Below are 24,844 nucleotides of genomic sequence, written 5' to 3' on the forward strand. Positions count from 1 at the left end.
AAGACACAAAAATACATTAAACAGAAGTAGAACAAACTCAGATTTGTGCAGAGACATGTCACTAATTTATAGGAAAAATGCAATGGGACTTAACTTCACACAACATATAACAAGGAACATCACAAAGATGTTTGTAAATCATGTACCATAACATACACTCTACTGCAAACACTTCAAAAGGTAGGCATACCTGCTATAGGACTCATTTTCAAAAGGGATTTATTCATATCAAATTTTTTCTCACATGAAAGCACAACACAGAGAAAATAATTGTTTCAATTAGTATAATAGCTTTATTATCAATACTAAGAGGTTAGGAGTTTACAGAAATGAAAACCACTACACTGCTTATTCTGTATTTTTGGAACCTGGACTATCTCTCCACCTTTTCTGGGCTCACCTGCAATTGGGTTCTTCAAAATAAAGTACTAGCAATTTGGGCTATAATTTTGGTAGTGACAGTTCAATGACATTAGCTTGAACTGGGATATGCTAATCTAGCTTACATCCTTGTCAGAAGGAAAATGGCAACCTGTATGCACTAGTTTCTGTGTGTTTCAACATCCCTTGCTCCTGGACAACATTGCTAGAGTTAGTCTACCACTAAGGTCTTTTTATTTGAGGCATTCTATTTTCCATCAGAAAGAACTGTGGCTTTAAAAGCATCCATTCATCCATGCAGCAAACTGTTAAAAGGACTTTCCCCCACAAACCACTATGTAAAATGTTAGCACTTGAAACAGTGATCTCTGTTATTAACTGGAATGGCTTCAACTCTGTGTCAGACAGTCCTAATGATAAACAAGTAACAGGTATTGTTGAAATTAATACAAAGTCCCAGAAAGAAGTGGTGTAGAGGACTAAACAGCTCAGTGACACCATACCTGGGTCAGCTTTTTGCACTGTGTGCATTGCCATCGTTGGGTCACTGCCCTTCCAGACCACAGACTATGTGCCAATATCATATACAGGTCTAAGTAAACGCATCCAGCAGGTATAATATCTTTTCGTGTCTTTTGATGTCATCTCATGTTATAACAATTTCATCACTGAGATCTATTCCAGTATTACACAGCATTCCCTAACTTCAAAAACTTGTCAGAATGGAGCAGCCATGACTAGCTTTGACTAATCTCAATTTATTTCCCAAAACATCTTTAGGCGGAGGAAAAAGATACAAAACTCAGCTCAGCAAAGAAGTGACCAGAGCATCTCTTAAAACTACTGATCAGTGGGTTTCTAGGAGGTTTTGGAAATAGCACAAAGGAGGTGGAGTCACTATGAAGGAGTCTATAGTTCTAAATACAGTATATATTACTGAATTACACAGAAGTATGGTTACATGTAGCCATGCCTAAACAGATACACAATGAAATACCAAGGGTAAAAAAATGAGCATTTTATTATACACTACCATATTTCATTTTTAGAGTGCAGTATAAACATTTACAACTCATGTTAAGTCATGTAAATACCATTTTTATTAACAGCATTTATATGGTTGACATAAAGGTAGCTAAGAAAAACCCTCAGAAATATACTGCTTGATTTTTTTTTCACCAAATGGGTAGTTTGGTAATAATAATCACACCTACTCGTGGTCAAAAATAGTGAAAAGTATGTGACAATGTTTTGTGTGTGCGTGAAACAATGTCATTTGAAACATACTGGCCAACCTAACAAGAGAATGGTAGTATTTAGAACTAGACAATTCTGAGGTAACTAAAGGGCTCAATAAACCATCTTTTGGCTTCTTTACCATAGAGGCAGTTTGGTAATGATGGCTATAGCCATTTTTATTTATTTATTTTAGGAACTAGAAAGAAGGATGGGCGATTTATACTCTAAGTCTGCCATATAGCTTACATGCACACAGCTTCTCTGAGGAAATCCATACCCTGACACATGCCTTGTCGGTTTCGAAGGCCAAGCTACCAACACGAGAGTAGGGATGGATGTGGTGGAGTCTGGAGATACAGCAGCAGTAGCCGCACTCTGCAGCACTCTCCACATGGAGACCAATGGCACGCAGCAAAGGTACCAGGGAAAGACAGCAAACCATTAGGGATGACGAGGGCTGTTTATTTCCTTTGCTCTCCATATAATTTAACTGCAACTTCGTGTAACTTTAAACGGTTGATTCACACAATTCTTGAAGTTTTACCAATTATCAGTACTTTGAAGTTGGTGTGAGCTGCCTTTATGACATCTCCATTTGTGTACATGCATATACATATATTTACATATGCGTACATGTAGATCCACATTCACACGTATGTCCATAAGCATACATAATCTTATCAACCTAAAAAGACACTGGTGGTACTTAGTGTTGAAAGTATACCATAATAGCTGTTACACTAAGGGTTCAGTTTTTCCTCACATCCCTACTGGGTTCTAATACACAGATCAAGCACTTCCTAAAGTACATAAATATTACATTAGCATACTCACACAAGGTCTATAAACATAAGATGTTCTTTACATACATGTTTAATGCTATTTTCACTCACTTTTAAGTTTCATACTCTCCTAGGAATACAAGTAAAATTAATATTATCCATTATATTTAAAATACAATTTTGAAACACATTTGGAAGACATATAATTTAAACTTTATAGATTTTTTAACCATATGTTTATATAAATGATTTCCCTTTAAAACAATCTTCTAATGAAAGTTTGTATTTTCTTGAAAGCTTTCATGTATTTCAACATAATGGCATTTTCTAGGACTCTGGTATTCTTTGGCAGGCTCTAAGCTCACTTTTCAAACCGTACAACCGACCTGACAGGCATAAGGAAGGTGGCCATCTAGGAGGCTTCCAGAGCCTTCACCCTGGAGTGAATTCTCTGATGCTTGGTGAGCACCGACCTCTGACCGAAGGTCTTCCCACACACGTTACACTCGTAGGGCTTCTCCCCCGTGTGAGTTCTCTGGTGTTTAGTGAGAGCTGACTTTTCACAGAACATCTTCCCACACTCGTTACACTTGTAGGGCTTCTCCCCGGTGTGAGTTCTTTGATGTACAATCAGGTTTGACTTCACACAAAAGGACTTCCCGCATTCATTGCATATAAACGGTTTCTCTCCTGTATGTGTTCTCTGATGGACGGTGAGGGCGGACCTGTGGCAGAAGGTTTTCCTACATGCATTACATTCATAGGGCTTCTCCCCTGTATGTGTTCTTTGATGTTCGGTGAGGTTTGATTTGACACAGAAGGTCTTCCCACATTGCTTGCATTCGTAGGGTTTCTCTCCCGTGTGCGTTCGCTGGTGGTTGGTAAGGTGTGGTTTTTGGCAAAAGGCTTTCCCACATTCGGTACATTCATAGGGTTTCTCTCCGGTGTGCGTTCTCTGGTGCTGGGTGAGGTTTGATTTCTCCCAGAACATTTTACCACACTCACCACATTCAAAGGTTTTTCCTCCCAAGTGAGCTCTTCGAGACTGGGTGGGATGTGATTTCTTGCTGAAAAGTTTCCCGTTTTCATGGTACTGATAGGGTTTCGCCCCCATCTGGACTAGCTGGTGTTTAAAGAGAGCTGACTTTGCCCATGCGTTGTTACTCACCTTATACTCCTGGGCACTCTGTCTCGAGTAAGCTTCCTGGTGAACAATGAAAGCTGGGCCATCGCAGAAGATTTTGTCATAGGTGTTCCGCTCACAAGGACTGCTCCTGGGAAGAGCTCCCTCATGTCCAAACTGAAAATCTACATGAAGGGACTTTCTACAAATGCTGCATTCGTGCGGCTCCATGCGCAGGTGAGTTTTCTGCGGCACACTGAGCTTCAAACTGTCGACGAACGTTCTTCCGCACTCGGTGTGTTTACAGAGCGTCTGCCCTGAGTGAGAGAGCTGACTCGGGCACAGGGCCACTTCCTCACGGAAGCCTTGTTCGTTTTCATGATACTCAAAAGGCTGACCAGAAACTGGCCGTGTGAGACCCTGGCAAAGGCTGAGGCTACCCCTTTTCTCATTGTATTTATATGATTTTGCTCCTACGGGAATTTTCTCATGCCCAATTTTAAGGAGTGGTTTCTCACCTATATTAAACTCATCAAGTTTCCTTCTGGAATAGTTCTTTTTACTAATAATGACACCTGAAATATTCTTTAAATTCATTTCACATGAGTCACATATTTTGAGCAGAAAACTTGTTGAAGAAACAGGGTCCATTTCTAGAGCGGAGGTTTTTCTTGGGTTACCGCCACTGTCTACATGCACGAGCTTGCTGGTGAGCATGAGCGGCCACAAATGGTCACCTTGATCTTCCTGGTTGCTCTCCAATAGGCCATCCACTTTCCATTTCCTTTCTATGAATGAGAAAAAAAAATCACCAAACCTTGTATAATACTTTTGAAAAAATACTAGGGTTGAGGAAACACACAGAAACAAAGACACAAGCAGAGAAGGGACTTGGGAAGCTGAAGTACCTCAACACATTTCTGAGAATGTGGACTTTTACTGAAATCCTCTACTCTATTCTTTTGTTTTAGATTCAGTGTTCGGGTACAAACTGAATCCAGCACATTTTCTTTAACATCCTGGTTTGTGGAAGCAGGAATGGGGAACTGGGTGTAACATTTAAAACATAAATATAAACTTCAAAACCAGACACAAAAGGACTGGAGCGAAATGCAACTCACGGGAAACTAGCGTGACTGATTTAGCAGTCATCATATTAAAAAGGATAAGGTGAGCCCAACAAACAGAGAAAACTAGCAAAGCGGCAGCAGAGATCAGTACACAGGGTTAGAGGATGATCTGCCCTGGGTGGGAACAAGACAGTGAGCCTGACGCCCCACACACAGCACCGGAGGAAGGCCCCATCAGAAGCCATGTTCTTCTACTCTATACATGGTAAACAAATTAGGGTGTTCTGGAAACGCCCACTTCTTCAGGCCCAAAGGACAGTCTAAAATCCAGGATCTAGAGGTTCTTTCCTTTACCCTTATTTACAGGAAGAGTTTTCTGAAATGCTGAGAAAGCTCGCTAGAAAAGGCGAGACAAACTCCAGACATGCTGCAGTACTAGCAGGGGAAGCTACCTGAGTTGTCATCCAAAGAACAGAAAATTCACGAAGGAACAGTTGAGTAGTTTTAAATACACAGAGTATCTGAGAAATGTAACAAATGAAGGTGTCTAAAGATGGTTTATACCAAGCTCACCTTATATTCTGCCTCACATGCCATCTTTCCACATCCGGGTTACTCTGAAACCCTCGGGTATGGATTTTTCTATACGGGGTGTTTAAGCCTGCCTTTATTTCTAGGTTTTTCATTTACACACAGGTTTTTTTGCTTTAACATCTAACATCACCTGTGTTTTATTTACATGTGGGACCCCTAACTATCATATTTCTGTATCTGTTACTGAGACATCATAGAAAGGAAATGGAAAGTGGATGGCCTATTGGAGAGCAGCCAGGAAGATCATAAAAATTTTGGCTATCCTTAACTGTTGGTACTCACTGCAAAATGCTAATTATATGCTAAATTTAAAAAATCTATAGCAATCTACTGCTCTAAAGATCAACAATTAAAGTTATGATCCTAGCAAAAACAGTTCAAAATAAAGTAAACCAGCAAATAAAACTTTATATCAGTTGACTCACATCAAGTGTTTAAATCAACATCCAATATATCCATTAAAACTCTGTACATGGAGGGATGAAAAAACCCTCTCTGTAGGGCTCGCTCCGTGTCCAACATGTATCTGTTCATCATGAGCAATGCTCTGCCCTCAACGAGGCACATCTCAGCCTTGGTTCTCTTGAGAACCTACACACTTTTCAATAAAATGCTACCTTAACTGGAAAATGATGAAAAGCAATCAAGAGAATGAAAACCAAACTTCCTAGAACATCCACACCACCTCAGACTCCACTTGTTCTAACCATTACAAGCTAGTGTCCATATGATCCGCTGTAACTAGAATAATTACCTTTGCCTAATGCTGCACCTCTTCCCAGGACCAGAGTCTGGCTCTTAGCCATTACTAGTCTATTTCCTTTGCATCCTCTGAGGAGACCATCATGTAGCGATTCTGGAAAGCCATGACACACGGATTAGCTTCAGTTCTCCCTGATGGGTTGGAACACACAGGAGACTGTGGAACTGCACACTAAGCACGCACAGAAACACGCTGCAGAACGCTTCCTAACTGCACCAAGGGAATGACTCCACTGAGGCCGGGACCACAGTTAACCAACACTGATGGAGGAAGGTAATTGGTTAATTATAATAAACCAACTGCTTGGCCTCATAGCTTAGAACATAGGTGGGTGGAATAAACAGAATAGGATGCTGGGCGGAAGAGGAAGTGAAGTCAGACTCTGCTCTGCTCCCGGAGAGACCGGACAGCTCTGCTCTCTGGAGCAGAGACACCAGGATGGACGGAGGCTAGACTCTTCCCGGTAAGCGCACCTTGGGGTGCTTACACACATCATTAGAAATGGGCTAGTCCAGGTGCGAGAATTAGCCTGTAAGGGCTAGAGTTCATGGGCCAAGCAGTTCTTAAATGAATACAGTTTGTGTGTTGTTATTTCGGGCATGAGCTAGCCAAGTGGCCGGGGTGTTGGGGACGCAGCCCCGCCGCCGCTCCTATTACAACACAACATGACCATCAGAGGACAACTAAGAGATCCTTCCTTTTGGAAGACTAAAATCTTAGTGGGAAAGAAATCCTATGCAACCTGGATGATCAGATCTGAGTTCTGGGCCTATAGCCACTGGTGGGTTGTAGAAATAAAATATGTGCCAATAATAGCAAAAATGCTCTAACTTAATGGATACAGTAAGTACACAAGGTCTAAACACCTCACAGATACAGTGTTACTTATTTGAAAAAAATATTAAAAAGAAATGAAAAGTTAGACAAAGGAGAGACTATAAATATACTTCAAGTACGGAAAGGTGTGCGGGCTAGTTTTATGTCATTGACAGAGCAATAGTCATCTGAGGGGAAGGAAACCCAATTGAGAAATTGCTTCCATAAGGCCCCACTGTACGCAAGCCTGTAGAGCATTTTCTAATTACTGATGAGGGAGGGCCCAGACCATTGTGGGTGGGGCCACCGCTGGGCTGGTGGTCCTGGGTGCTATAAGAAAGCTGGCTGAGCAAGCCAGTACGCAGCGCTCATCCATGGCATCTGCACCAGCCCCTGCCTCCAGGGTCCCACCTGTTTTGAGTTTCTGTCTTGGCTTCCATCAGTGGACGGTGATTCAGGATATATAAGCCAAACAAACCCTTTTCTCCCCAAGTTGCTTTTGGTCACAGTGTTTTATCACAGCTAAATAAAACCTAACTAAGACAGCAATTATGAGGCTTAGTAAAAATTCTAGAGAACAAAAGAAATATAAGAAAGGAAGAATAGAATCATGTAATAGATTTTAATTTATTTTTATGGGCTACTATTAGACTAGCGGAAAAAACATGGATGCTTCATGTGAAAAGGGGGAATAAAAGGGGGAAGAGAACACAACAACAGTCAGGCATGGTAGTGCACGCCTTTAATCCCAACACTGGGGAGGCAGAGGCAGATGGATCTCTGTGAATTCAAGGCCAGTCTGGTCTACAGAGTGAGTTCCAGGGCAGCCAGGGCTACACAGAGAAACCCCGTCTTGTAAAACCAAAAAGAAAGAAGGGGAGGGAGAGAAAAGAAAAGAAAAAGGAAGAAGAGCAGAGCATAGAGAACAAATAAACCACAGCAGGAATTACATCAGGGTAAGGGTGAAGAGAACATAGACATAACTTCTTTTGCATGTGCGCAATGACAAGCAGCCTTATAAACAGGTGCAGGTGGTTTTGAAAGAAAAATAGTAAGAGTAGAGATGAAGCCAGCAAGAGCTGAACAGATGCAGTACAGGGAACCCATGGATGCCATGCAGAAGGTACGAGCTGAGCAGATGCAGTACAAAGAACCTAATGGACGCCACGCAGAGGGTACGAGCTGAGCAGATGCAGTACAGAGAACCTAATGGACGCCACGCAGAGGGTACGAGCTGAGCAAATGCAGTACAAGGAACCCATGTATGCCACGCAGAGGAACTAGTAAGATGGTAAGGTTGGGCTATACTTGATTCCTCAGAAATGGAACTGGATTTTGTATAGCTTAGGTTTTCCTTCACTTCTCCTCTAATGGGTGGATTTAATAACTTTATGAACAAGTTTCATCCCATGACTGTTCTGACAAAACCATGCCCTAGAAAAGGGACTGGAAAACTACGGCTTGAGGCACTTCCTTACAACTGAAAGCATCCTTTATGTTTTTAAAGGGGAAACAGTAGAAGAAGCAATAGGGATGTGGGTGGAGGGAAGAGGGACATGAGGACCAAACAGAAAAAGACAGAAGAGTAGCAGCAGCAACAACGACCAGGAATGTACCGAACATATTTACTGTCTGGTCTTTTAAAAAGAAATCTATCTCAGCTTTAGATTTCATCTAAACCACACATAAAATACCATCTAAAACTGATGCCTTCAAATACATACATCTAGTCCCAGTCTCAGCTAGGCATTCCACTCTTGGATAACTCAAACCTTAAAATAAGCTCACAGGCCAGATTTGAACAGCTACCTCCAACTTTTCCCATTTAAAACTGAATCTATAATAATCCTTCTCCAATCATGTTTGTTCTGTATTTTCTCTATCTCAAGTAACTGGTTCCCTAACTTGTCTAGCTGCTTGAAATAAAAAATTCAAAGTCATGTTTGACTCCCCTTGTACTCTTTATCCAACAGAAATCTCCATGGCTCTATCTTTAAGATATCTGTACAAACCTAGCATTTCTTAGCACCTCTGGGATGGGTCTTGGCCACCACCCTTTCTGCTGGAGTACACAGGAGTTTCCAAGCTGGTGCCCCTTCCTAGCTCATACACACCCACTAAACACACCACCACAGCTACTGCACAAACCAGACAAATCCTTTGAAGCTGAAAATAAGTCTGACGATTTAATCTGATCTACATTAGTTCAAAACGGTGTTTCTTGCATCTTTAAAGGTAAAATACCTGTGTCTTCCATGAACCATGGAATATTATTCACAACAGCCTTCCACCAGTCTTGCCCAATGATCTCTCCACTACTGTTCAATCAGAACAAACCTGTCCTAAAGGCCTGGCACCTCAAGCTCTCTCTGTCTAGAATGCTTTCTGTTCATACAGTTTATTCTTTTTTTTTTTCTTGAGACAGGTTTTTCTGTAGTTTTGGAGCCTGTCCTGGAACTAGCTCTTGTAGACCAGGCTGGTTTCAAACTCACAGAGATCTGCCCACCTCTGCTTCCTGAGTGCTAGGATTAAAGACGTGCACCACCACCTGGCCATACAGTTTATTCTTACTCCCTTAAAGTATTCTATATAACTCAGGCCTCATTCAAGTTTTCTCTGACCTCTCTGCCAAATAGCACGCACCATTATGCTGTCCTCCCCTCCCTGTGTGAGCTCTCTTCATCATACTTACCACCAACTGACACTGTGTGTGTACACACGCATACACACACACACACACACACACACATTGAAGTACATATGAAAATAAATAATTGTATCTACATGATTCTGTTCTTCATTGTAGCATATATTCTATAATACATGGTACATTACTTTCTTGGTGACCTAGAACATGACTGTATCAGTGAATGTTCTCCATTATGCATCTGTTAAGTGGAATATATGGAAGTATATGGAAGTATATGGAAGTATATGGAAGTACATGGCTATATGCTAGCTGACAAATGGTGTCCAAAGAAAATAAAAGCTGCATAATTTGTAAAGACAAAGAGAAATTAACTAAGAAAAATATCTAAGATGAAGCCAACTGACTTTGGATTTATAGGCAGAAATAAATCACTCCAAAATGTCTAAGTAAAAGAAAAGTATTTATGAACAAGAGACAGGTGGAGTAGTCGTTAGGGCAACAGTGGGGAGCTGTTCTTGGTCATTTCCAGAAGTCTGGAATTTCACAGGAATTGTGGTGGTGAATAGAAATGGTCCGCATAGGATCATGAAGTTGAATGCTTGGTCACCAGGGAGTGGCACTATTTGAGAGGGATTAGGAGGTGTGGCCTTGTTGAAGGAAGTGCTTCACTAGGGAGTGGGCTTTGAGGATTCAGAAGCTCAAGCCAGGCTCAATGACTCACTGTGTCTTCCTGCTGCCTGCAGATTCAGATGCAGAACTCTCAGCCACCTCTCCAGCACCATGTCTGCCTGTATGCCACCATGCTTCCCACCATGATGATAATGGACTAAACTTCTGACCTGGGAGCCAGTACCAGTTTTTTCCTTTATAAGAGTTGCCATGGTCATGGTGTTTCTTCACAGCAACAGAAACCCTAAGTCAGTAACCTGCCTTACCCAATGATACAAGATCACTTTCCCTTGCCAATAGCTCACGACTGTACCTGGGTAGCATGGGAATCCATTTTCTGGTATCCATGGCTCTTCTCCTTGTTCTATTTTGAAGATCACATCTGGTTTAGTAACACAATACCCTGTTAAGACAAAATAATACAGGCTGGTGCGCAATAGATTAGCTTTGTGAACGGAAAAAAAATGAAAGAAAAGAAAGGCACAGCTCAGCTATGGTTCAGGAAGGTTCTCAGCATTCTGCAGAGAGATGAGAAGACACCGTTGTCACAGCAAAAAGAGGTCAGTCATCTTAGACCCGTAAGCCTTAAGACTCCTAAGGCTCAAACTGGAAATTACAAACATTCCCTCCCAACCTTGGAGATGTGTTTGACTGGTAGCCACTGAGAAAAAGCCCTAAACCCTTACCTACTGAGACAAAGTTGCTATAGTTCTCCAGGGTCACATCTCTGTAAAGCACTTTCTGAGCAGGGTCCAGCAGATACCACTCCTCCTTGGTGAAATCCACACACACATCCCTGAACGACACTTGCTCCTGCAAGACAATATTCTTTTCTTGTATGAAGTCATCAGGACTGGGCAATATAGAGAAGATTTAGCATAATGAGTTTCTTTAGAGTTTACTGAAAAATAATGAACAGAACACCCCTTCCCTTTATTCCTGCTACACTATGTAGAATAAAGGGAAATATCCTGTACAAATGAGATTCTGCTAAAGGTCTAGGAGTGTTTCATCTGCAACACAAATATGCTGAGGCGAGCAGAAACACAGTTCCTATTTTCAGAGTGCCTGTGTGGCCTGTGTGGCCTGTGTGACCTGTGTGGCTGGTGTGACCTGTGTGGCTGGTGTGACCTGTGTGGCCTGTGTGGCCTGTGTGACCTGTGTGGCTGGTGTGACCTGTGTGGCTGGTGTGACCTGTGTGGCCTGTGTGGCTGGTGTGACCTGTGTGGCTGGTGTGACCTGTATGACCTATGTGGCTGGTGTGACCTGTGTGACCTATGTGGCTGGTGTGACCTGTGTGGCTGGTGTGGCCTGTGTGACCTGGTAAGAATACACACATATACATTTTATCAGGTGGACATTGCAAACCTTGGAGTAGACTTCACTTTTTCTTAGGAAACAAAACTTGAAATTGTTAAATAAATAATGATATTGATAAACAAGGGACAGGCTCCCACTAAAAAAGCCCATGACATCTTTTTTTAGTCCAGTGCTTGCCCTGGAGTCTAACCCCACAGGATAGAGCAAACCTCTCTGCTTGAGGAGACCATTTTCTGGAGTATCATAGATTTTTTTTTTTTTGACGAGCACAGTAGTTTTATTAAACCTAGTAAACAGTTTCACGGTGTGTGAACCAATAGTGAACAAGAAGTAAAAAAAGTAATATAAGCAGACCCATATTGACGGTTATTGAAAGGATTAAATGTGAACTTCAAAATAAATTGTGGCTAATGTGTTCAATAAAGCATGAAATTCAGAAAAAAAATATTGAAAGGATGGAAGAATCCAATGGATAGACGAAGTGGTATGGTGTGTGTGTGTGTGTTGTTGGAAAAGGTCACGACAGCAGACCAAAAGTTTTCTGCTTTCTCTGGTTCTCTTCCCACTCACACATTAGCACACAAAGCACTATATGAGTGCCCTATATTCTCTAAAGCTGGTACGACTGCAAAGAGGATGGGCAACTCTATTTTCACAGGGTAATCACCCTCGAATGGCGACTGCACTGCGAACAATCCCCGGGGGAGGACTAGGACTAGAGCCTGCAGGGGGCAACTTTACTTGGATGACAATGTCCTCTGCTGTAGAGTTTCACGGGGACCCATTTATCAGCTTTTGGTTGACTACACTATCAGGACACTGTTCAGAATGCCCTCACCTATACCTGTTAGTTGAAACCTTTTCCTCGAATAGGTTCTGGGTACCAAGTCTTAAGTTGAGGTCTCGTCTTCATTTTTATTTTGGACTCTTATTAGAAGTCAAAGGGAAGGATGCTGCCTCATTCTCTGACATGTAGCTACTCAGTTAGGCCAGTACTTGTTGAGGATGCTATCTACTCTGATATGTATTTTGGGCCTCTTTATCAGAATTCGCATGGCTATAAGTCTATGGAGTTTTATCTGGGTCCTCAATTTCGTTCCACTGATCAACGTGTCTATTTTAAAGACACCATTATATGACTTTTACTACTACAGCTCTATATTATAACTTAAAACTACAGATGCTACAGATGCCAATTCCCCTTTTGAGTCTGTGTTCATCACATTAACCCTAAAACCCTCTTTGTTGGGTCTTTGCCCTATTTTGGTATTACAGCAATAATGGCTTCACAAAAAGAATTTGGGCAAGACATGCTAGTGTAACCTTTAATCCTAAAACTTGGAAGCAGAGGCAGGTGGGTCTTTTTGAGTTTGAGGTCAGCCTGGTCTACATAGTGAATTTCAAGACATCAAGATTGGCATAGTGAGAACTTATCTCAATAATACTAATGACAATAATTATTATAGTATATTAATTGTATTATATTGCATACAATATAATTAATGTAAATAATACATATCATAATACATAATATTAAAACACAATAATTATTACTATAATTAGAAGGGTTCCATCATTTTTATTTTATGGAATAATTTCACACATGTTAGTGTCAATTATTCTTCAAAAATCTGTCAGAACTCTGCTCTGAACCTATTTGGACCTGTTTTCACTTGGAGATTTTAAATTAAAACTTCTACCTCATTGGTTGTTAGGGTCTAGTATTATTTATCTCAATCTGATTTAACTTTAGTGGATTATACACATTTAGAAATTCATCCACTTCTTTTAAAGTTTACTGGAGTACAAACTTTTAAAGTATATTCTTAATGAATCTCTCAATTTCCTCAGTATCTGTCTTTTTTATTGTTTTTATTGTGCTATACATTTTTTTCTGCTCCCCTCCCTTCCTTCCCTCCCTTTCTACCCTCTCTCATGACCCCCTTGCTCCCAATTTACTCAGGAGATCTTGTCTTTTTCTCTTTCCTATTTAGATCCATGTATGTTTCTTTAGGATCCTTTTTGTTGTCTAGGTTCTCTCAGACTGTGGGTTGTAGGCTGGATTTTTTTTTTTTTTTTTGCTTTATGCCTAAAAGCCGCTTCTGAGTCAGTACATATATCTGTCCATCCTTTTGCCTGCAAATTTCAAGATGTCATTATTTTTTTTTTCGGCTAAGTACTCCATTGTATAAATGTACCACATTTTCTTTACCCATTCTTCGGTTGAGGGGCATCTAGGTTGTTTCCAGGTTCTGGCTATGACAAACAATGCTGCTATGAACATAGTTGAGCACATGTCCTTGTAGTATGAATGAGTTTCCTTTGGATATATACTCAAAAGTGGTATTTTGCTGGGTCTTGAAGTAGGTTGTTTCCTAATTTTCTGAGAAATCACCATAGTGATTTCAAAAGTATCTGTCTTAACATCTTTCTTTCCATCTGTAATTTTATTAATGAGTCTCTTCTTTGGAAGGGGAGTTTAATTTGTTTAATGACTTGTCAATCATCAATTCTTTTTTTTTTTTCATCAATTCTTTTTCAAAGATTCAACTCTTTGTTTGTACTTTTGTTTCTACTTTATTAATTTCAACGCTGGTTATGATTACCTCTTCCCTTCTAGTGTTTTGTGAGGTTGTTTATTCTTATTTTTTCCACTGTTTGTAGGTTCATCATCAAGTTATTAAGACCTCTCAGATTTAATGATGTAGCCACGAAGTGCTATGAACTTAGGATCACCTCCAGTGTGTTCCATAGGTTTTACTATGTTATTTTTATTTGTATTTAATTTTAAGATTTTTGAATTTTCCTTCTTAATATTTTCCTTGACTCTATTATCGTAAAATAGTGTGTGTTGTTTAGTCTGTGGGTTTGTATATTTCCCTTACTTTCTGCCATAGTTAGGGTTACTATTGCTATGATGAAACAACATGACAAAAAGCAAGCTGGCTTACACTTCCATAACATAGTCTATCGCTGAAGGAAGTCACACCAGTCAAACAGGGCTGAAACCTAGAAGCAGGACCTGATGCAGAGGCCATGGAGGATGCTGCTTACTTCATTGCTCTCCAAGGCTTGCTCATCCTGCTTTCCTATAGAACCTAGGATACCAGTCCAGGGAGGGCACCATCCACAATGGCATAGACCCACCCCATCAACTAATTAAGAAAATTGCCTACAGCCAGATCTTGTGGAAGCATTTTCTCAATTGAGGTTCCCGTCTATCAGATGATTCTAGCTTGTGTCAAGTTGACTTAAAACTAGTCAGCCCTGCCGGGCGGTGGTGGCGCACGCCTTTAATCCCAGCACTCGGGAGGCAGAGGCAGGCGGATCTTTGTGAGTTCGAGGCCAGCCTGGTCTACAAGAGCTAGTTCCGGGATGGGAACCAAAGCTACAGAGAAACCCTGTCTCAAAAAACAAAAAACAAACAAACAAACAACAAAAAAAAAAACCCTAGTCAGTCCTTTCTAAAGCTGTTGCTATCTAGCCCATTCCATGTGGTCAGACAGAATACAGATGTCTTTTTCAATTTTCTTGTATTTGGTAAAACCTGCTTTGTGTTTTAATTTGTGGTTGACTTTGGAAAGAATTACATGTGCTGCTGAAAAGAAAGTGTATTTAGTGTTTCGGTGGTGTGTTCTACAGAAGCCTGATAGATCCATTTGATACGTTATTTAACTCTAATGTTTGTTTAGTTTTTGTCCAGCTTACCCATCCATTGGTAATTGGTAATTGGTATTAAAGTCACCCACTATTACTGTATTGGGGTTAATCTGTGGTGTTAGATCTATCTAATAGTATTTCTCTTATGAAACTGGATCCCCTTGGGTTTGGTATATATGTGTTAGGAATTATAAAGTCTTCTTAGTGGATTGTTCCTCTCATGAGTATGGAGCCTCATTAACCCTCCTAACTAGCTTTGGTGTGAAGTCTATGTTGTTGGATATCACAACACCCGTGCTGCCTGCTTCCGGTTCTGTTTACTAGGAACAGCTTTGCCACCCTTTTACCCTAAGGAAGGGTCTGTTGTTGTGTGAGTTGGAGTTAACAAAAAGATGAATACTGTTTTCTAATCCAAACTGCAAGTCTGTGTCTCTTTATTGGAGGACTGAGGCCATTAAGAGTTATTATTGGACAACTGTATGAATGTCTGCCATCTTGTTGGGGGTATTTTTAGGCCTCATTTCTTCTTTGTGATTAACTCTTCTGAAACTGTTCCAGGTGAACTCTTTGGTGTGTTTACCCTTGTCTTCAGACTAAAGTATTCATTCCAGTAGCCTCTGTAGAGTTAGCTCAGCAGACATAAATTCTTTTTTTTATTTTTTTTATTTTAATTTATTTATTTATTATGTATACAGTATTTTGCCTAGGTGTATGCTTGTACACCAAAAGAGGGCACCAGATCTCATTGCAGATGGTTGTGAGCCACCATGTGGTTGCTGGGAATTGAACTCAGGACCTCTGGAAGAGTAGTCAGTGTTCTTAACCTCTGAGCCATCTCTCCAGCCCCCATAAATTCTTTTAATCTATTTCTATCATGGAAAGTTATTTCTTCTTCAATTTGAATAGTTTTGCTGGCCGACAGGTATGGCCTTTCAGAACTCTGAATACATCTTTCCAGGCCCTTCTTATTTTAAATGTCTCTTCCAAATAATCAGATATTATTTTGATGGGTCTGCTTTATATGGGATTTAACTTTCCTCCCTTGTAATTTTAATATCCTTTCTTTATTCAATGGTTTTAGTATGTTATAGGGAGTTTCTTTTCTGGCCATAAGTATTTAAGTCTGTGGGTCTCTTGTGTCTAGATGATCATCTTATTCTCTATTTTGGGAAGTTTTTCTATAATTACATTGAAAATATTCTCTATTTCCTAACTATGGTGTTATCTTTTTATGCTCATAATCTGAATGTTAATCTTTTCATGGTATCCCAATACTTTCCCACCTTCTGTTGACAGTTATTTTTAAATTTATCACAGTCTATAACTGGATGATCCAGTTCCTTTACTCTGCTGTCCATCTTTGAGTCTCTGTTTCACTCTGCTGCTAAGGCTTGCCACTTGTGCTTTTATTTGGTTTACTGATTTTGTCGTTTCCAGGACTGTTTTAGTTTGGGGTTTCTTCAGCAATTCTATCTTCCTAATTGAGACTGACTTCCTTTTCATCCATCTTTTTGGAGTGTCCCATTCCTTCTTTGAATTGTTTGGGCTTATAATCACTGCTTGAACACACTTAATGTTCTTAATTGTCTGAACATTCTTCCAAGTCATTTTCATGATGTCCCAACGCTTCCCCTGGGCTTGTTAGTTTTTATGTCAACTTAACACAAGCTGGGTTCACTTGAGAGGAGAAAACTTGTTGACACCTCCATAAAATCTGGCTGTTGGCAAGCTGGCACTGCATACTGTGGGCAGTGTCACCCTTGGGCTGGTGGTCCTAGGTGCCAGAAGAAAGCAGGCTGAGCAAGTCATAAGGAGCAAGCCAGTAAGCAGCACTCCTCCACGGCCTGTGCTTCAATTCCCACCTCTGGGTTCCTGCCTTGACTGCCTTGAGTACCTGCCCTGACTTCCTTTGATGAGGACGGACTGTGGTGTAGGAGTATAAGGGAAACAAACTCTTTCTTCCTAAGTTGTTTTTAGTTGTGGTTTTCATCACAGTTATAGAAACCCAAATGATGTGGGTGTGTCATATATCAATCTGTTGATTTCATTGGTTAAGTTATAATAAACCAGCTGCTTGGCCTCATGGCTTGGAACATAGATGGGCGGAGTAAACAGAATAGGATTCTGGGCGGAAGAGGAAGTGAGGTCAGACTCTGCTCTGCTTCCGGAGAGACCGGACAGCTCTGCTGGAGCACAGACGCCATGCTCAGCTCTCCCGGGTAGACGCGATAGCTCTGCTCTCTGAGGCACACTCGATGAAGATGGAGGTAGGCTAGAATCTTCCCGGTAAGCGCACCTTGGGGTGCTTACACACATAATTAGAAATGGGCTAGTCCAGGTGCGAGAATTAGCTGTAAAGGCTAGAGTTCATGGGCCAAGCAGTTCTTTAAATGAATACAGTTTGTGTGTTGTTATTTCGGGCGTGAGCTAGCCAAGCGGCTGGGGTGTTGGGGACGCAGCCCCGCCGCTTCCTATTTCAACACCCAAACTGAGACAGTACCATTTTAGGATCATATCTTTGTTAAGGAGACGTGCTGTCTTGGTATTTCATGTTGTTCTGGTTTCTGTGCTGGGACTTGTGCATCTGGAGTTTGATTGTTGGTTGAGTTTGTTTGTTTTGTCTTTATTTTTTAAACTTAAATCACCCTTTTTTTTTCAGCAGTGGTTGTCTCCAGTATTCAGTAGAGGAATAAGTCCTAGTAGAATTGAGATGTTATTTTCCTTGTGTTGGTATTCAGGACTGGAAGTTTTATCCCAAATATTCTTCCAAGGGTCAAGTATTGCCCTGTGTCAGCTAGGGCCTCCTGCATGCATCTGTGGCTTCAGCTGGGAGTTACATGACTCTCCGTGTTTGTGGGCTTCACCCAGAGTCAAATTTAGTCCCTCCCTGGGTCTGAAGTTTTACCTAAAGCCACTGGGAGGTGGGGGAACTTCAAACAAGCCTGTGAACTGAGTTAAATCCAGTTCCCCATCCTATGGCCAAAGTTTTCTCTGAAGCCACTGAGCCATATGGAATCTGCTAAGCACCAAGTCAATTAAGGCCCTGTCCCCGCCCTGCATCCACAGCTTCTATTGGAGCTGCTGGGAGATGGGGAACTTCTTGACCCCCTTGCAGTGTAACCCAGAGTTAGATCTGCTCTCTACCCCAGGTCCGCACCCTCTCCTGAAGCCTCTGGAAGTTGTGGAATTCTCTGATCACCAACAGGCCTAACCCTGGTTCGGGCCAGGTCCATACCCTGCATCTGATGGGAGAAAATCTTTTCTTATACATCTGACAGAGAATTGCCATCTAGAATATACAAGGAACAAAAAAACTAAACATCAAGAAAAGAAATTACCCAATTAAAAGATGCGTGTGGACTGAACAGAGTTCACAAAAGAATATATATAAATGGCTAGGAAACGTTTTTCTTAAACACCAAAATACTTCGCTACCAGGGAAAACAGGATTCTGCCTAACACCCTCAGAATGGTAATCATCAAGAATGTATTTGATAACAAATGCTGGCATGGGCTTGGGAAAAGGGGAGCCTTATACACTGTGAGCAGAGTGGAAGTCTGGTGAACTTCAGCGACTCCGATACACCACTTGTGAATGAACATGCACCTAAAGGACTCTAAACCCTACTGTGGAGATATTGTGGTTCACTGTTCTGTTCACAATAGGTAAGAAATGGAATCTGTTTAAATGACAATCAACTGATGAACAGACAATGAAAATGTGGTGCATACAAACAATGGAAATTTATTCAGCTGTAAACAAAAAATAAAATTATGACATTTGTAGAAAAAAAAATGGTGAAATTGAAAAATACTACACTGTGTGAGGCAATCCAGGTCCATAATATCAAAAGCCAAATGTTCTCTCCTGTGTGTGGATCACCGTTTCAAATCCTGCCATTATGTTTATAGAGACTTGGAAGTGGAAAGGGGCCTTGTAGAGGTAGAAGGGGAAGAGGCATCCAGGAGAGCAGGGACAGAAGAACACAGGCTAAATGAAATTGGATGGAAGGAATACTGGAGACGCAAGATACAAACAGAAACAGGGGCACTGGAGAGGAGTGAGGAAGGAGGATTAACAAAACTAAAGATGTATTAAAAAGTCACACTGAAAACTACTACTATATAAGCTAATTTATATCTTTTTGTCTTCTATTTTTATGCATTATTAGTATGGGGGTGTGTGGTGGTTGAAAGAAAACGGCCCCCAAAGGGAGTGTCACTACTAGGAGCTGTGGCCTTGTTGGAGGAAATGTGTCACTGTGGAGGCAGACTTTGAGGTCTCATATATGCTCAAGCCACACCCGTGTCTCAGTTCACTTCCTGTTGCCTGAGAGTCAAGATGTTCAGTACCTCTTATTCTATGAAAATCAACTAAAAATGAACCAAACATCTTAATTTAAGACTGACATAAGACCTGCACAGTAAGAAAATGCACCTCAAATTAAACACACTAGTCAGAATTTCCTATAGAGGCCTTGGATAGCTTAGGAAATAATACCAAAAACTAAAACATAGCATTTCACCAAAGTAAAAGGTTTAGCCACAGCAAAGAGGAAAAAAGGCAACAACAACAACAACAAAAACAAACAAGTAAAAGGACAGCATGCAGAATGCAGAAAAATAAACTTTGCTAGAGACATATACAACAGAGGATTTACACACAAGAGCATAAAAAGAACTCAAACAATCCAACCAATAAGTGAGCTAATGAAATGAACATACTGCTTTCAAAAGCTGGAATACAAACGGCCTTTTGTGGGCAGCGTGCTGCAAGTTACTTGGTTTAAACAGAAAAGGGAAAATGGTGCAGGGAAGGCCTTCTGTATATGTGTTGCTTTTATTGGTTAATGAATAAAGAAGCTACTTTGGCCTGTGATAGGGCAGAGTAGAGCTAGGCGGGGAAAACTAAACTGAATGTTGGGAGAAAGAAGGGAAAGTCAGTGAGAGGCCATGTAGCTGCCAGAGGAGAAAGACGCAAGCCATCAGCTGGATTCTTGCTGGTAGGCTACGAGCCTCATGGTAAAAAATAGAAATGGGTTCATTTAAGATATAAGAGCTAGGGGGCTGGAGAGATGGCTCAGAGGTTAAGAACATTGTCTGCTCTTCCAAAGGTCCTGAGTTCAATTCCCAGCAACCACATGGTGGCGCACAACCATCTGTTGGTTTTGGCCTGCAGGCATACACACAGACATAATACTGTATACAAAATAAATAAATATTTAAAAAAATATATAAGAGCTAGCTAGAAATACTGATGGAGGTGGGTCTTGTATCTTATCTGTTGCTTTCTTTGGTTAATAATAAAGAAACTGCCTCGGCCCTCATAGGACAGAAAATTAGGTAGGCGGAGTAGACAGAAGAGAGTGCTGGGAAAAAGAAGCTGAATAGGGAGTCGCCATGATTCTCCCGCTCCAGACAGACGCAGGTTAAGATCCTCCCTGGTAAGCCAGCTCGTGGGCTACATAGAATATTAGAAATGGGTTAGAACAATATGTAAGAGCTAGCCAATAAGAAGCTGGAACTAGCCGGGCCAGGCAGTGTTTAATAGAGTACAGTTTCCGTGTAATTATTTTGGGGCATAAGCAAGCCATGCGGGCAGCCGGGTGCCGGGGACGCAGTCCTACCGCTCCTAATTCAACAAAATACACTTAAGCTATTGGCCAAACAGTATTACAATTCATATAATTTCTGTGTGATTATTTCGAGCCTGGGAAGCCAGAAACAAATGAACAGCCTCCAACTACAATGGCCAATAAACATGAAAAATGTTCTAAATCTCTAGCCATCAGGTAAATGAAAATCAAACTGCTTTATGACTTAGAATGTCATGTGAGTCTATCTGATTGGCTATCATTAATAAAATAAAGAACAACAAGTGGTAGGCAGAATGCCTTAACTCACTGCTGGCAGCAAAATAAACTGAACCAACCTTGATGGGAATCAGTACAGAAGCTCCTCAAAGACTAAATGAAGATACTGGAGAAGTGGTTCAATGGATAAAATGCTTCCTGACAAGCATGAAGACTTAAAGTTCAAATCCCAAGAACCCACGTAAAGGCCAGGCATGGTAGTACAAGTCTGGAACCCCAGTATTCCTTCTATGAGATGGGTGGCAAAGAGAGTTTCTGAAAGCTCAAGGACCAGCTAGAACAAAAGAGACTCTCTTTCAAACAAAGTGGAAGATGAGGGCTGGCACTTAAGGTTGTCCCCTGACCTCCACACTCCCACTGGGGCACATGAGCATCTGTACACATACATATCACACACAGACACACACAGTAATAAGTTGCCTTTTAAAATACAACTAAATATAGATCAATATTGACACAGCTATACTATTTTTCAGTATATATCCAAAGAGCTCTATGTTGGTTAGTTTTTTTTTTTCCAACTTGACACAGCCAGGGTCATTTAGATAAAGGAAACCTCAGTTGAGAAAATGCCTCCATCAGACTGGCTGATAGGCAAGTCTTGGGGGGACATTTTCTGGATTTGTGTTTGATAAAGGAAGGCACAATCCACTGTGGGCTGTGCCACCCCTGGGAAGGTGGTCCTGGGGTACATAAGATGTTGCTTCAAGGTCTTACTTTGACTTACTTCAGTGATTGGGACATGAAAACAAGTAAACACTCTCCTCCCCAAACTGCTTTTTTTCATGGTCTTCATCACACCAGGGAGATAGCTATTGCAGGTTTTAAGTCAAGAAACCACAGAAATATTTCCACATTCATATTTACTGTAATGCTATCAAAACAGCCAAGTTATAGATTACGATCCATGTGGCGATACACAGATTAATGGAGATGAGTTAAATTAATATGTAAGAGTTAGCCAATCAGAAGCTAGAGCTAATAGGCTAAGCAGTGATTTAATTAATACAGTTTCTGTGTGATTATTTTGGGTCTAAGCTAGCCAGGCGGCCGGCAACCAACAAGCCTCCTTCTTCCAACATGAAGGTGATCTTAATGAAGTCTCCAAATAATATGGGAGATGCAGTCCCAACTGGCCATTTCTTGTCACCAAACGAAGTTTCCAGTACTAGCACTAGGTTACATTCAATTGAGCTATTGTCCTACGGAAATTCCCAAAAAGACAATATGCTGCACTCCAAAACCTGACAGCAAAGTCCCACTGCTGATGATAGCACCTACACAACCCACCGAACACTGAGAGGTCGAGCTGGTGCCTACATAGAACCTTCACCCTTACATCCTAGTGTCTTTGGTACTCTCTGCAAGCTACCAAAAGAGAAATGTAAACAGCAACCCAGCCACAAACCCTTTGATTTACAATCTCTCCTGCCTGCACAATATGTTAGGGCAATGGTGGCACAAAGCTTGTGGGAGTAACCAATCAATGTCTGATTTGACTTAAGGTCCACTCCATGAGATAGAACCCATGCCCTACAATGCTTGCATGACAAAGAACCAGAGACTTAGATAGCCCAGAGACCTAGGGCAAAATTATATACTACTGTTTTTTTAAAAAAAACAAAGCAGTGATAAAAATGATTCCTAGTGATATTCTGCTATATTCATAAATCAATGACTTATTCAGCCATCATTAGAGAATCCTCCTGCAGTTGCTGGGAACAAATAGAGACCCAAAGCCAGACATTATGCAAAGAGAGAGAGAGAGAGACCTTGGAACACATAACTCTAAAATGGATGTCTCCATCAAATCCCTCCTCTCAGAGTTCTGGGAACCCCGAGGAAGAGGAAGAAACAATGTAAGAGCCAGAGCAGATGGAGGACACCAAAAATCAGCTGAGCAAAGCTCATATGAGCTCAGAGAGATTGAAGCAGCAAGCACAGGGTGTGCACAGGTCTGAAGCAGGTCCTCACATGTACACTATGACTTCCAGTTTAGTGCTTTACGGGACTCCTCAGTGTGAACAAGTGGGTCTCTGATTCCTGTGCCTTCTCCTGGGCTCTTTTCCTTCTGCTGGTTTGCCATGTCCAATTTTGATGTTATGATCTTTGTTTTATATTATTTTATTTTACTTTGTTACATTTTGCTGTTATCTTAGAAGTGGTTTTTAACGTGGATTTGGAGGGGAGGAAGGTGGGAAGGAACTGGGAAAAACAGAGAAAGGGGAAACTGTAATCAAGATGTATTGTAAGGGATCTGAGGGAGGTAACAAGTGTAATTGGAATCCCACAAGTGAAGAATATTTGAAGAAAAAGAATGGCTGACAATTTCCCCAAAATGAGAGGCATTACACTTCAAATTTGAAATCCCCTAGAAATACAAGAAAAAGACCTATAGCAAACCAAACCAAGTTATATCAGGTAGTAACCACTGAGAGAGCCAGTGTCTGTATGGTTTTACTTTAAAGTTTAAGAAACAAGGCAAAGAGTTACAGCTGAAGCACAAAACTGGTAGAAGGCAAGGAAACGCAGGAAAGAACAAATATTTCATTAAGTATACAGCTCAGTGAATCTCTAGAGTCCTATACCAAAGATGCACTGTAGATTAGCCTTAAAAGCTCAGTAGCAGAGTACTCATTGAGTGTACTTAAGGCCCCGGAGTTAATCTACAGAGGAAAGAAGACAGGAGGGAGTGAGGAAGGAATGGGGAAGAAAAGGAAGAGAGAAATTCAGGACTCCATCTCCATCCACTATCTCAGAACATGTTAAGATGATGTCAGAGATTCACAGGTTAGCCTGCGTTTGAGAAGTCCTAAGATCAGCTTTGTAAATAAAAAAGAAAGGGATATATAAGGACAGTTGTGCATATTTTTTTAATTGAATTAACACTAGAAAACACTTAAGTGGCTATTACACAATGATTAATTAACTATGGTAGGATGACCAGACATTTGTGTCTGGAATTGCCCCAAAATTTGTCAACTGACCTAGCCTAACTACTTATAGAATCTGTTTCATGCTCAGTGAAAATGTCTCAAAAAGAAAAATCACCTGTCTACAGGGAGGAGGAGTGGAGTGGGGAGGAGTATATACCTTCATATCCTTTTTATCAGTCCTCATCCTTTCAGAATTTTACATTTTATTAGCACACTGGTCTAAATGTTAGTATATTACTAACTCAAAAACATTAAGAAAAAAAAAGACAACATAAACATAAACAAAGAGCAGAGGATCAAGGATGAAAGCAATGTCTGGGGCAAAAAAAAAAGTGACTTCATAAGGGTCAGAAACACAAGTTTAGAGCATTCCAACAACAGAAAGCACTTTCAAAATGAGTCTCTCTCTCTCTCTCTCTCTCTCTCTCTCTCTCTCTCTCTCTCTCTCTCTCTCTCTCTCATATGTGTGTGTATGTGTGCGTGTGTGTGTATTTGAGTTTTGCTTTTTGTTGTTGTTTTTCTTAAATATTTTTTTGGGGGGGGACAGGGAGAAAGAACATGAAGTTGATTGGGAAGAATCTGGAAGGAACTGAAGGAGGGAAAGAAATAAATAGAAATATATTGTATGAAAACATTTTTAAATAAAATTTGACAAAATTCAGCATCCCTTTATGATAAAAGTCTTGGAGAGATTAGGGATACAAGGGTCATACCTAAATATAATAAAAGCTATTTACAGCAAGCCGACAGCTAACATCAAATTAAACGAAGAGAAACTCAAAGCCATCCCACTAAAATCAGGAACATGACAAGGCTGTCCACTCTCTCCGTACCTCTTCAATATAGTGCTTGAAGTTTTAGCAATAGCAATAAGACAACATAAGGGGATCAAGGGGATCCGAATTGGAAAGGAAGAAGTTAAACTTTCGTTATTTGCAGATGATATGATAGTGTACATAAGCGACCCC

The 24,844-nt window shown here is 40.8% G+C and overlaps 1 protein-coding gene across 3 annotated transcripts in view; it reads right to left on the minus strand.

Annotated features, from left to right (window-relative positions):
• Positions 1-1,384: 1,384 nt before the first annotated feature.
• Znf248 (zinc finger protein 248) overlaps positions 1,385-24,844 on the minus strand; it is a 29,372-nt gene continuing 5,912 nt past the window's right edge. For 2 of the 3 annotated variants that reach the window (XM_050148619.1, XM_050148618.1), the window contains 3 exons: positions 10,774-10,900; positions 10,401-10,490; positions 1,385-4,313 (listed from right to left, as the gene is read on the minus strand). In XM_050148619.1, the coding sequence (XP_050004576.1) occupies positions 2,815-4,313; positions 10,401-10,490; positions 10,774-10,900 (1,716 nt within the window). In that variant the 3' untranslated portion in view covers positions 1,385-2,814. Of the gene's footprint in view, positions 4,314-10,400; positions 10,491-10,773; positions 10,901-24,844 lie in introns of those variants that run through there. The other variant, XM_050148620.1, reaches the window with a different exon arrangement.

Source organism: Alexandromys fortis, unplaced genomic scaffold (assembly GCF_014885135.2).
Source record: "Alexandromys fortis isolate MF-2015 unplaced genomic scaffold, M_Fortis_MF-2015_v1.1 scaffold_59, whole genome shotgun sequence".
NCBI classification, from domain to species: Eukaryota; Metazoa; Chordata; class Mammalia; order Rodentia; family Cricetidae; genus Alexandromys; species Alexandromys fortis.